General features: G+C 47.7%; 1 protein-coding gene across 1 annotated transcript in view; it reads left to right on the top strand.

Annotated features, from left to right (window-relative positions):
* LOC106613357 (small G protein signaling modulator 2) overlaps window positions 1-12,656 on the top strand; it is a 145,894-nt gene that overhangs the window by 8,426 nt on the left and 124,812 nt on the right. The window contains exon 2 of the mRNA XM_045724860.1: window positions 2,924-2,999. Coding sequence (XP_045580816.1) covers window positions 2,924-2,999 — 76 coding nt within the window. The remainder of the gene's footprint in view (window positions 1-2,923; window positions 3,000-12,656) is intronic.

Here is a 12,656-nt window from a genome sequence, read left to right as displayed (position 1 = left end):
TCTGTAATTATTATTACGCGATTAAACTGATTAATCGTGTAACTGTAATTAACTAGTAGGTCGGGGCACCAAGGAAAATATTCAGATTACAAAGTTATAATTTTCCTAATATAACTTTCAGATATCATAATATCTGATCTATGAGTCTCCTGATTAATGACGTATTAGTATTTACCTCACGCCAGTCTCATTCCAAACGTCGTAAATTGTTGGTTATCTGCACGAACCCAGTCTTCACTATGAGTCATCCATACATCAATTGTCTTAAAATAATTTATTTACTTATCTAAGTAATTCACAGAAATGCATAACAAACAGATATGGTTACAAGGAAATGATAGGAGAATGTGCCCTAGTGGGCTAAACCGGAATGGCGGCTTGTTAGACAACAGGGGAGTGGGGTCAGCGGAGAAGGCACTACAGAGTTGTTAAATGTTAACAATTGGAATGCTAATCCTTTGTACATGAACGCTCACTCATTCGGGAACAATTGCAATCAATATATATATTTACGCTCAGTGTGTCGTCGGGATCTTTGTTGGAGAGTTTTGTTCTGTTGGAGAGTCTGTCCGCTCTCTCTCTGTCGTGGTTAGAATGGGTAGTTCAGAGTGACATTCATTAATGTCGTTATAGAATAGATGTTTTCGGCGGTTGTCGGTCTTCGCGTTCAATGATACCTGCAGACTAGTAATTAACATCGAAGACTTGTTATTATTCTGTCGGTATCATTAGTCTAAGAGTTGAACCACGTGGTATGGTTAAAGTTCAGAACGAGGAATGCATGGTCAAACCTTGGCCCTCTCGTTCTCGAGGTAAGCTGGTCTCCTGATAGAAACCCTGGGTGGGGGTTATATTCGGAATACAGAAAAAGGCTGTCTCATGACGCCAGGTCCTGTCTGTGTCCCTGGGGGCGTGCCAAGGACTTAGTTAAGACTCCAAAGGGAATTTGAGTTTCCTTCATTAAACAGTCCAAAATCACATTTACACAATTTCACAAACAGTTCCATCCTTATTCATTCATTTTATACAACCATTAGATATAAGTCTCACAACTGAGGCTATTATATGAAGAGAGCCATGGTAATGTGGCCGTATTGTCTCTCATGAGTTTCATAAAATTGTACCAAACGGACCAGTTCATAGCTGGATTCTTCACAGATCTTTTATACCTTCTCCAGAACATAAATGTCGTTCGGTTCTCCAGTCCTGTGAGGTGGAAGAATTCCTTTGTCTTTCCATGAAAACACCCTGTCTTTATACTGTGGCCATGAGGCGGGACATTTTCATAGGAATTTACGACCCCTTCTGACCACAGCAGCCTGGGTGTAGGAGACATAGGGAGATGGTGCAGAAGTAGGGGCATGGTGCAGGGGGAGGGGGTCAACTGTGCTCGCTGTGCCCAAAGAGGGCAACGTCATGACAGTGGTGATGGTAATGGTGATGGTAATGATGGGGGTGATAGTAATGATGGTGGTGGTATTGATGATGGTGGTAATGATGATGATGGTGGTGGTAATGATGATGATGATGATGGTGGTGATGGTAATGATGATGATAATTTTGGTGTTAATGATGGTAATGATGGTGGTAATGATGATGATTGTGGTGGTAATGATGATGATGATGATGTTTGTGGTGTTAATGATGGTAATGTTGGTGGTGATGATGGTGATGATGATGGTGGTGGTAATGATGATGATGATGGTGGTGGTAATGATGGTGGTGATGATGGTGATGATGATGGTGGTGGTAATGATGATGATGATGGTGGTGGTAATGATGGTGGTGATGGTGATGATGATTGTGGTGTTAACCTGTTTGGGCTAGGGGGCAGTATTGAGAATTTTGGAAAAAATATGTGCCCATTTTTAACTGCCTCCTACACCAACTCAGAAGCTAGAATATGCATATTATTGTTCAGGTTTGGATAGAAAACACCCTAAAGTTTCTAAAACTGTTTGAATGGTGTCTGTGAGTATAACAGAACTCCTATGGCAGGCAAAAACCTGACAAGGTTTCATGCAGGAAGTGGCCTGTCTGACAAGGAGTCGTGCGTCTTGCATCTGTTTATTGAAGAGTAAGGATCTTAGCTGTAACGTGACAATTCCCAGGGCTCCAATAGGCTCTCAGAACCCGGGAAAAACCTGAACGATGACGAGGCAGCCTCTGGCTGAAACAGATTATCGCCTTATCCAAGTGGCCGATCAGAGGACCATTGAATGAGGCGCGTGCACGATTCGCCCCCGTGGAGAAATTTCATTCGGCTGTTTAGCTTATTGCAGATTCCCGGTCGGAATATTATCGCTTTTCTACGAGATAAATGGCATAAAAATTGGTTTTAAACAGCGGTTGACATGCTTCAAAGTACGGTAATGGAATATTTAGACATTTTTTGTCACGCCATGCGCCATGCGCACGACCGTTATTTACCATTCGTATAGTGTCTAGAACGCACAAACAAAACAGAGGATATTTCGTCCCGCCTTGCCCATAGAGGTTAATGATGGTAATGATGCTGATGATGATGGTGGTGGTGCTGATGATGGTGGTGTTGATGATGGTGGTGATGGTGATGATGATTGTGGTGTTAATGATGGTAATGATGACGATGATGGTGATGGTAATGATGCTGATGATGATGGTGGTGGTGCTGATGGTGGTGGTGGTAATGATGGTGGTGATGATGATGGTGGTGGTGCTGATGGTGGTGGTGGTGTTGATGATGGTGGTGATGGTAATGATGATGATGATGGTAATGATGATGATGATGGTGGTGCTGATGATGATGGTGGTGGTAATGATGGTGGTGGTGTTGATGGTGGTGGTAATGATGGTGGTGATGGTGATGATGATTGTGGTGTTAATGATGGTAATGATGATGATGATGACGATAATGATCCTGTGTGTTGACTGTCGGGTACAGGTGAAACAGATCATGGAGGAGGCGGTGACTAAGAAGTTTGTCCATGAAGACAGCAGCCACGTCATCGGCCTATGCCGTAAGTAAACACACACACACACAGACACACACACACTCCCTCTCCTCAGCTCCGCAGCTGATGATGTGGGGTGTCTGGGTGAAGGACAGTACTTGATGTCGTTGCACATCAATGGAAAGCTAATAAACACACTGGAGTCAATGGAAACTAATCTTAGATGTTCCCTGGCCGCAAAACATATACTTTCGCTAAGAAAGACTAGGTGTGTGTTTGTAGGTGTGTGTGTGTGTGTGTGTGTGTGTGGGTGAGTGTGTGTTTGTAGGTGTGTGTGTGGGTGGGTGGGTGAGTGTGTGTTTGTAGGTGTGTGTGTGTGGGTGAGTGTGTGTTTGTAGGTGTGGGTGAGTGTGTGTTTGTAGGTGTGTGTGTGTGGGTGAGTGTGTTTGTAGGTGTGTGTGTGGGTGGGTGAGTGTGTGTTTGTAGGTGTGTGTGTGGGTGGGTGAGTGTGTGTTTGTAGGTGTGTGTGTGTGGGTGGGTGAGTGTGTGTTTGTAGGTGTGTGTGTGGGTGGGTGAGTGTGTGTTTGTAGGTGTGTGTGTGTGGGGGGGTGAGTGTGTGTTTGTAGGTGTGTGGGTGGGTGGGTGAGTGGATGAGGGTGAGTGTGTGTTTGTAGGTGTGTGTGTGTGTGTGTGTGTGTGTGTGTGTGTGTGTGTGTGTGTGTGTGTTAGGTGTGTGTGTGTTTGTAGGTGTGTGTGTGTGTGTGTTTGTAGGTGTGTGTGTGTGTGTGTGTGTGTGTGTGTGTGTGTGGATGAGGGTGAGTGTGTGTTTGTAGGTGTGTGTGTGTGTGTGTTTGTAGGTGTGTGTGTGTGTGTGTGTGTGTGTGTGTGTGTGTGTGTGTGTGTGTGTGTGTGTGTGTGTGTGTGTGTGTGTGTGTGTGTGTGTGTGTGTAGGTGTGTGTGTGTGTGTGTGTGGGGGTGTGTGTGTGTGTGTGTTTGTAGGTGTGTGTGTGTGTGTGGGTGAGTGTGTGTGGCCCCGTAGTGCAGTCAGTATTTTCTGGAAGGCTGCCACAGTGTAGTGGGATGGGTTTATGTAGTTTCCGTCGGGATGACTGCGAGCCGGTGAGCTGGCGACTCACACCTTTACCACCTTATGCTCCCGCCACACCGAGGGAGGTGGCGGGGCCTGTATATCTTTCCCTGTTTGCTTGTGTGTATCTATCTCTCTTTGTGTGTGTGGTGTTATAACTTCCTTTGTTCTTACGACACCCAGATAACCGTTGAGGATCTCAGCAGGTGGGGGCGTTTTACCAACCTGGGTCGGGGCAGAGCCGTAGAGGCTGTGTCCCTAATGGTTCTCTGTTCCTTATTTAACGCCCTACTGTTGACCATACTCACTAGAAAGATAGATGTTGTACCATTTCACCGACATTTTAGTTTATTGTTTAGGTTATTAAACAACTGATTTACCCGACGTCGGTTTAAATTGCTTGAATTCCATTCAAAATCAATTCACGAGAGAAATCAAGTCAGTGTCTTGAAGTGCTGTGTGTAGATTAAATTATCAGTGGCAGGCTGTAATTGTTGCCATTAAAGGGACAATCTGCAGTTGCTACGTCCATTTTTGGACAAAACCCGTTGGACAAAACCCATTGATTGTTGAAGAATATAACTTTTAAATGCCTCAGGAGCTCAGTTCAACTGTCACACTCCATCAGAACCCAACATATCAACTAGTTTTACTCCAATTTTTGTAAACACACACTAATATAGCCTCATAACATGGTCAAAACCTACAATCTTGATATCATGGATGGTCAGTCCTTGCATCTATAGCTCTGTTTTATGCATTTGAAAGTGGTTGTATTTCTCCATCCCTCAGTTTTTTTTACTCAAACAGAGACGGGGTATCCTCGTTGTTATTTTTTTCAACTGCTGATTGCAATTTCTTCAGACGGAGAATGTGTCCTGGAGGCAGAACTGAGCGATTTCCCCTTAGATAGGCCAGCTGCAGTCAAAATTGAAAACCCCAAAAATGTTTTTTTTTTTTTTTTTTAGGCATTGGGGTTAGCAGTGTGATTAAGGTTAGGGCTATGTGTCAAATCACATTGTGGCTGTGTTAGCTAGTGACCACTCTGCAGAACTGCCTCCAGAACACTGTTAACCTGCCCAAATGGCACCCGGCCTATTTTGTATATAGTGCACTACTTTAGATTAAGGGACCATTGGTCAAGATTAGTTCAATATATAGGGAATAGAGTGCCTTTTGGGATGCGGACTGGGATTCCCTCCCAGGGCTGTTATAACGTCGCTATCATACACACTACCAGTCAAAAGTTTGGACACACCTACTCATGCAAGGGCTTTTCTTTATTTTTACTATTTTCTACATTGTAGAATAATAGTGAAGACATCAAAACTATGAAATAACACATATGGAATCATGTAGTAATCAAAGAAGTGTTAAACAAATCAAAATATATTTTATAGTTGAGATTCTTCAAAGTAGCCCCCCTTTGCCTTGATGACAGCTTTGCACACTCTTGGCATTCTCTCAACCAGTTTCACCTGGAATGCTTTTCCAACAGTCTTGAAGGAGTTTCTACATATGCCTTCACTCTGCAGTCCAACTCATCCCAAACCACCTCAATTGGGTTGAGGTCATGTGATTGTGGAGGCCAGGTCATCTGATGCAGCACTCCATCACTTTCCTTCTTGGTAAAATAGCCCTTACACAGCCTGGAGGTGTGTTGGGTCATTGTCCTGTTGAAAAACAAATGATAGTCCCACTAAGTGCAAATCAGATGGGATGGCGTATCGCTGCAGAATGCTGTGGTAGCCGTGCTGGTTAAGTGTGCCTTGAAATCTAAATAAATCACTGACAGTGTCACTAGCAAAGCACCCCCACACCATCACACCTCCTCCTCCATGCTTCATGGTGGGAACCACACATGCGGAGATCATCCGTTCACCTACTCTGCGTTTCACAAAGACATGGCGGTTGGAACCAAAAATCTCTCATTTGGACTCATCAGATCAAAGGACAGATTTCCACCAGTCTAATGTCCATTTTCTTAGTTTCTTTGCAGCAATTTGACCATGAAGGCCCGATTTCACGCAGTTTCCTCTGAACAGTTGATGTTGAGATGTGTCTGTTACTTGAATTCTGTGAAGCATTTATTTGGGCTGCAATTTCTGAGGCTGGTAACTCTAATGAACTTGTCCTCTGCAGCAGAGGTACATTTTACAAATTGACTGACCTTCATGTCTTAAAGTAATGATGGACTGTCGTTTCTCTTTGCTTATTTGAACTGTTCTTGCCATATTATGGACTTGGTCTTTTACCAAATAGGGCTATCTACTGTATACCACCCCTACCTTGTCACAACACAACTGATTGGCTCAAACACATTAAGGAAATCAATTCTACAAATTAACTTTTAGCAAGGCACACCTGTTTATTGAAATGCATTCCAGGTGACTACCTCATGAAGCTGGTTGAGAGAATGCCAAGAGTGTGCAAAGCTGTCATCAAGGCAAAGGGTGGCTACTTTGAAGAATCACTTTTTAGCTTACTACTTGATTCCATATGTGTTAGTTATTAGTTTTTATGTCTTTCTTCACTATTATTTTACAATGTTAAATAGTAAAAATATATAAAAACCCTTGAATGTGTAGGTGTGTCCAAACCTTTGACTGGTACTGTGTATATATATTAAAATACCACTTTTCTGCTTTTTGTTCATGAGTGTCCTAACCAGGACTATGGAGAATGGTCATATTTAATTCCAATTCTACATCCACATCCAGGGTGTGTGTGAGACGAGCCACCATCCCCGTCAAGCCATCAAAGACACATTCACAACAAGCCAGTGTCTTCTCAGTGCTGGGTCTCCATCAGTGTCTTCTCAGTGCAGGGTCTCCACCAGAGTCTTCTCAGTGCTGGGGTCTCCACCAGTGCTGGTTCTCCACCAGTGTCTTCTCAGTGCTGGGGTCTCCACCAGTGCTGGTTCTCCACCAGTGTCTTCTCAGTGCTGGGGTCTCCATCAGTGTCTTCTCAGTGCTGGGGTCTCCACCAGTGCTGGTTCTCCACCAGTGTCTTCTCAGTGCTGGGGTCTCCACCAGTGCTGGTTCTCCACCAGTGTCTTCTCAGTGCTGGGGTCTCCACCAGTGCTGGGTCTCCACCAGTGTCTTCTCAGTGCTGGGGTCTCCACCAGTGCTGGGTCTCCACCAGTGTCTTCTCAGTGCTGGGGTCTCCACCAGTGCTGGGTCTCCACCAGTGTCTTCTCAGTGCTGGGTCTCCACCAGTGTCTTCTCAGTGCTGGGTCTCCATCAGTGTCTTCTCAGTGCTGGGGTCTCCACCAGTGCTGGGTCTCCACCAGTGTCTTCTCAGTGCTGGGGTCTCCACCAGTGCTGGGTCTCCACCAGTGTCTTCTCAGTGCTGGGTCTCCATCAGTGTCTTCTCAGTGCTGGGTCTCCATCAGTGTCTTCTCAGTGCTGGGGTCTCCATCAGTGTCTTCTCAGTGCTGGGTCTCAATCAGTGTCTTCTCAGTGCTGGGGTCTCCATCAGTGTCTTCTCAGTGCTGGGTCTCCACCAGTGTCTTCTCAGTGCTGGGGTCTCCATCAGTGTCTTCTCAGTGCTGGGTCTCCACCAGTGTCTTCTCAGTGCTGGGTCTCCATCAGTGTCTTCTCAGTGCTGGGGTCTCCACCAGTCTTCTCAGTGTTGGGTCTCCACCAGTCTTCTCAGTGTTGGGTCTCCACCAGTCTTCTCAGTGCTGGGTCTCCTAGAAGTAACAAAAGCATGGATTAATTTTTCTGCATCATTTGTGGACAGAAAGTTTCTGATTTTTGCAATGTCACGTAGATGGAAAAAAGCTGTCCTTGAAACAGTCTTGATATGTTCTTCAAAAGAGAGATCAGGGTCCAGAGTAACGCCGAGGTCCTTCACAGTTTTATTTGAGACGACTGTACAACCATCATGTAAATTATTTTATCAGTTTCCACCAGTGTCTTCTCAGTGCTGGGGTCTCCACCAGTGCTGGGGTCTCCACCAGTGCTGGGGTCTCCACCAGTTCTGGGGCCTCCACCAGTGCCTTCTCAGTGCTGGGGTCTCCACCAGTGTCTCCACAAGTGTCTTCTCAGTGCTGGGGTCTCCACCAGTGTCTCCACAAGTGTCTTCTCAGTGCTGGGGTCTCCATCAGTGCTTGGGTCTCCACCAGTGTCTTCTCAGTGCTGGGGTCTCCACCAGTGCTGGGGTCTCCACCAGTGTCTTCTCAGTGCTGGGGTCTCCACTAGTGTCTCCACAAGTGTCTTCTCAGTGCTGGGGTCTCCATCAGTGCTGGGGTCTCCACCAGTGTCTTCTCAGTGCTGGGGTCTCCACCAGTGCTGGGGTCTCCACCAGTTCTGGGGCCTCCACCAGTGTCTCCACAAGTGTCTTCTCAGTGCTGGGGTCTCCATCAGTGCTGGGGTCTCCACCAGTGTCTTCTCAGTGCTGGGGTCTCCACCAGTTCTGGGGCCTCCACCAGTGCCTTCTCAGTGCTGGGGTCTCCATCAGTGTCTCCACCAGTGTCTTCTCAGTGCTGGGGTCTCCACCAGTCTTCTCAGTGTTGGGTCTCCACCAGTCTTCTCAGTGTTGGGTCTCCACCAGTCTTCTCAGTGCTGGGTCTCCTAGAAGTAACAAAAGCATGGATTAATTTTTCTGCATCATTTGTGGACAGAAAGTTTCTGATTTTTGCAATGTCACGTAGATGGAAAAAAGCTGTCCTTGAAACAGTCTTGATATGTTCTTCAAAAGAGAGATCAGGGTCCAGAGTAACGCCGAGGTCCTTCACAGTTTTATTTGAGACGACTGTACAACCATCATGTAAATTATTTTATCAGTTTCCACCAGTGTCTTCTCAGTGCTGGGGTCTCCACCAGTTCTGGGGTCTCCACCAGTGCCTTCTCAGTGCTGGGGTCTCCACCAGTGCTGGGGTCTCCACCAGTTCTGGGGCCTCCACCAGTGCCTTCTCAGTGCTGGGGTCTCCACCAGTGTCTCCACAAGTGTCTTCTCAGTGCTGGGGTCTCCATCAGTGCTTGGGTCTCCACCAGTGTCTTCTCAGTGCTGGGGTCTCCATCAGTGCTTGGGTCTCCACCAGTGTCTTCTCAGTGCTGGGGTCTCCACCAGTGTCTCCACCAGTGTCTTTTCAGTGCTGGGGTCTCCACCAGTGCTGGGGTCTCCACCAGTGCTGGGGTCTCCACCAGTTCTGGGGTCTCCACCAGTGTCTCCTCAGTGCTGGGGTCTCCACCAGTGTCTCCACCAGTGTCTTCTCAGTGCTGGGGTCTCCATCAGTGCTTGGGTCTCCACCAGTGTCTCCATCAGTGCTTGGGTCTCCACCAGTGTCTTCTCAGTGCTGGGGTCTCCATCAGTGCTGGGGTCTCCACCAGTGTCTCCACCAGTGCCTCCTCAGTGCTGGGGTCTCCACCAGTGCTGGGGTCTCCACCAGTGCTGGGGTCTCCACCAGTTCTGGGGTCTCCACCAGTGTCTCCTCAGTGCTGGGGTCTCCACCAGTGTCTCCACCAGTGTCTTCTCAGTGCTGGGGTCTCCACCAGTGCTGGGGTCTCCACCAGTGTCTCCACCAGTGTCTTCTCAGTGCTGGGGTCTCCACCAGTGTCTCCACCAGTGTCTTCTCAGTGCTGGGGTCTCCACCAGTGTCTCCACCAGTGTCTTCTCAGTGCTGGGGTCTCCACCAGTGCTGGGGTCTCCACCAGTGTCTCCACCAGTGTCTTCTCAGTGCTGGGGTCTCCACCAGTGTCTCCACCAGTGTCTTCTCAGTGCTGGGGTCTCCACCAGTGTCTCCACCAGTGTCTTCTCAGTGCTGGGGTCTCCATCAGTGCTGGGGTCTCCATCAGTGAGAAGACACTGGTGGAGACACTGGTGGAGACCCCAGCACTGGTGTGTCTCGGGGGGGGGGGTGATAATGTCATCAGGACCGTGAATTGTCAGGCACACCCTACGGACGGCTCACCCTACGGACGGCTCACCCTACGGACGGCTCACCCTACGGACGGCACACCCTACGGAGGGCTCACCCTACGGACGGCTCCCTTAATGCAGAACATCCGCTAAAGAATGCTGAGGGCTGCATCCTAAATGATACCCTATTCCCTTTATAATACACTACTTGTGACCAGGGCCCATAGGGTCATGGGTCCTATTATGACTCACAGCAGTTGGGACAGCTTAATTAACACATTCACATGCAAACCTCCTGCTGACAGAGACAGAGAGCGACTGTGGGTGGAGGAATGGTATGGAAGCTTTAGGGCTGGTCATTAGAGATGCTGTTGAGGGGTGCAGCAGGACCTGGGGGTGCAGCAGGACCTGGGGGTGCAGCAGGACCTGGGGTTGCAGCAGGACCTGGGGGTGCAGCGGACCTGGGGGTGCAGCAGGACCTGGGGGTGCAGCAGGACCTGGGGGTGCAGCAGGACCTGGGGGTGCAGCAGGACCTGGGGGTGCAGCAGGACCTGGGGGTGCAGCAGCAGTTAGTAGACAACACCACTCTGCCTCGTTCTGTACTGGACGTAGTGAAGCTATGTGTCTGTGACTCTGTGTGTGAGAGGCATGGTGTGAACAGAGAGAGTGTGTTTGGGAGCATGTCTGTGGGAGTGTGTGTGTGTGTGTCGTGCTTTACACACTGTATGTTTTTGAGTGTGTGTGTGGAGTGGGTGTGTGATTCTCTGTGGCTGAGAGTAGTTGAGAGAAAGGCTGTAGTGAGTCGAGACCAGCTCAGAACATAAGGGTTCAGTCACCATTCACGACTCAGCGTTTCAAATGGCACCCTATTCCCTACATAGTGCACTACTTTAGATATGTCCCATGGCACCCTATTCCCTATATTGTGCACTACTTTAGATATGTCCCATGGCACCCTATTCCCTATATTGTCCACTACTTTAGATATGTCCCATGGCACCCTATTCCCTATATTGTGCACTATTTTTGAGTGTGTGTGTGTTGACCTGAGTAGTTCTGGCCACCCTCCACTGGTCCTAGCTGGGTACACTGTGTGTGTGTGTGTGTGTGTGTGTGTGTGTGTGTGTGTGTGTGTGTGTGTGTGTGTGTGTGTGTGTGTGTGTGTGTGTGTGTGTGATTTTTATTTTGCTTTTATTTAACCGGTTAAGTCATTGAGAACACGTTCTCTTTTACAGTAGCGACCTGACCAGTACTGTGTGTGTGTAGCTGGGAACACAATGTCGTGGTTTGCCTCTCTCTCAGACACTGGGAGATTACTCAGAATACAGCAGGATATTGACCACCAGCTTACACACACACACACACACACACACACACACACACACACACACACACACACACACACACACACACACACACACACACACAGAGAGAGAGACAGCCACATTTACATGCACACAGACACAAACATGAACTGTACCTGCTATTTTCAGGATCTCATGGTAGAGTGTGTGTATTTGCGACTGTGTGTACAAAACAAATGGAGGGAGGGTCAATGTAAATAGTCCGGTGGCCATTTGATTAACTGTTCAGCAGTCTTATGGCTTGGAGGTAGAAGCTGTTAAGGAGCCTTTTGATCCTAGACTTGGCTCTCCAGTACCGCTTGCTGTGTGGTAGCAGAGAAAACAGTATTTTCAGTACAGGTAGGGATGGTTCAGTACAGATAGTGATGGTTCAGTACAGGTAGGGATGGTTCATTACAGGTAGGGATGGTTCAGTACAGGTAGAGATGGTTCAGTACAGGTGGGGATGGTTCAGTACAGGTAGGGATGGTTCAGTACAGGTAGAGATGGTTCAGTACAGGTAGGGATGGTTCAGTACAGGCAGAGATGGTTCAGTACAGGTAGGGATGGTTCAGTACAGGTAGGGATGGTTCAGTACAGGTAGGGATGGTTCAGTACAGGTAGAGATGGTTCAGTACAGGTAGAGATGGTTCAGTACAGGTAGGGATGGTTCAGTACAGGTAGAGATGGTTCATTACAGGTAGGGATGGATCAGTACAGGTAGGGATGGTTCAGTACAGGTAGGGATGGTTCAGTACAGGTAGAGATGGTTCAGTACAGGTAGGGATGGTTCAGTACAGGTAGGGATGGTTCAGTACAGGTAGGGATGGTTCAGTACAGGTAGGGATGGTTCAGTACAGGTAGGGATGGTTCAGTACAGGTAGAGATGGTTCATTACAGGTAGGGATGGTTCAGTACAGGTAGTGATGGTTCAGTACAGGTAGTGATGGTTCAGTACAGGTAGAGATGGTTCAGTACAGGTAGTGATGGTTCAGTACAGGTAGGGATGGTTCAGTACAGGTAGAGATGGTTCAGTACAGGTAGGGATGGTTCAGTACAGGTAGGGATGGTTCAGTACAGGTAGGGATGGTTCAGTACAGGTAGTGATGGTTCAGTACAGGTAGGGATGGTTCAGTACAGGTAGAGATGGTTCAGTACAGGTAGGGATGGTTCAGTACAGGTAGGGATGGTTCAGTACAGGTAGGGATGGTTCAGTACAGGTAGGGATGGTTCAGTACAGGTAGGGATGGTTCAGTACAGGTAGAGATGGTTCATTACAGGTAGGGATGGTTCAGTACAGGTAGTGATGGTTCAGTACAGGTAGTGATGGTTCAGTACAGGTAGTGATGGTTCAGTACAGGTAGAGATGGTTCAGTACAGGTAGGGATGGTTCAGTACAGGTAGAGATGGTTCATTACAGGTAGGGAT

This window comes from Salmo salar, chromosome ssa09 (assembly GCF_905237065.1).
Source record: "Salmo salar chromosome ssa09, Ssal_v3.1, whole genome shotgun sequence".
NCBI lineage: Eukaryota > Metazoa > Chordata > Actinopteri > Salmoniformes > Salmonidae > Salmo > Salmo salar.
Note: the sequence above shows the minus strand (reverse complement) of the source record. Positions and strands in the feature narration are given on the sequence as shown.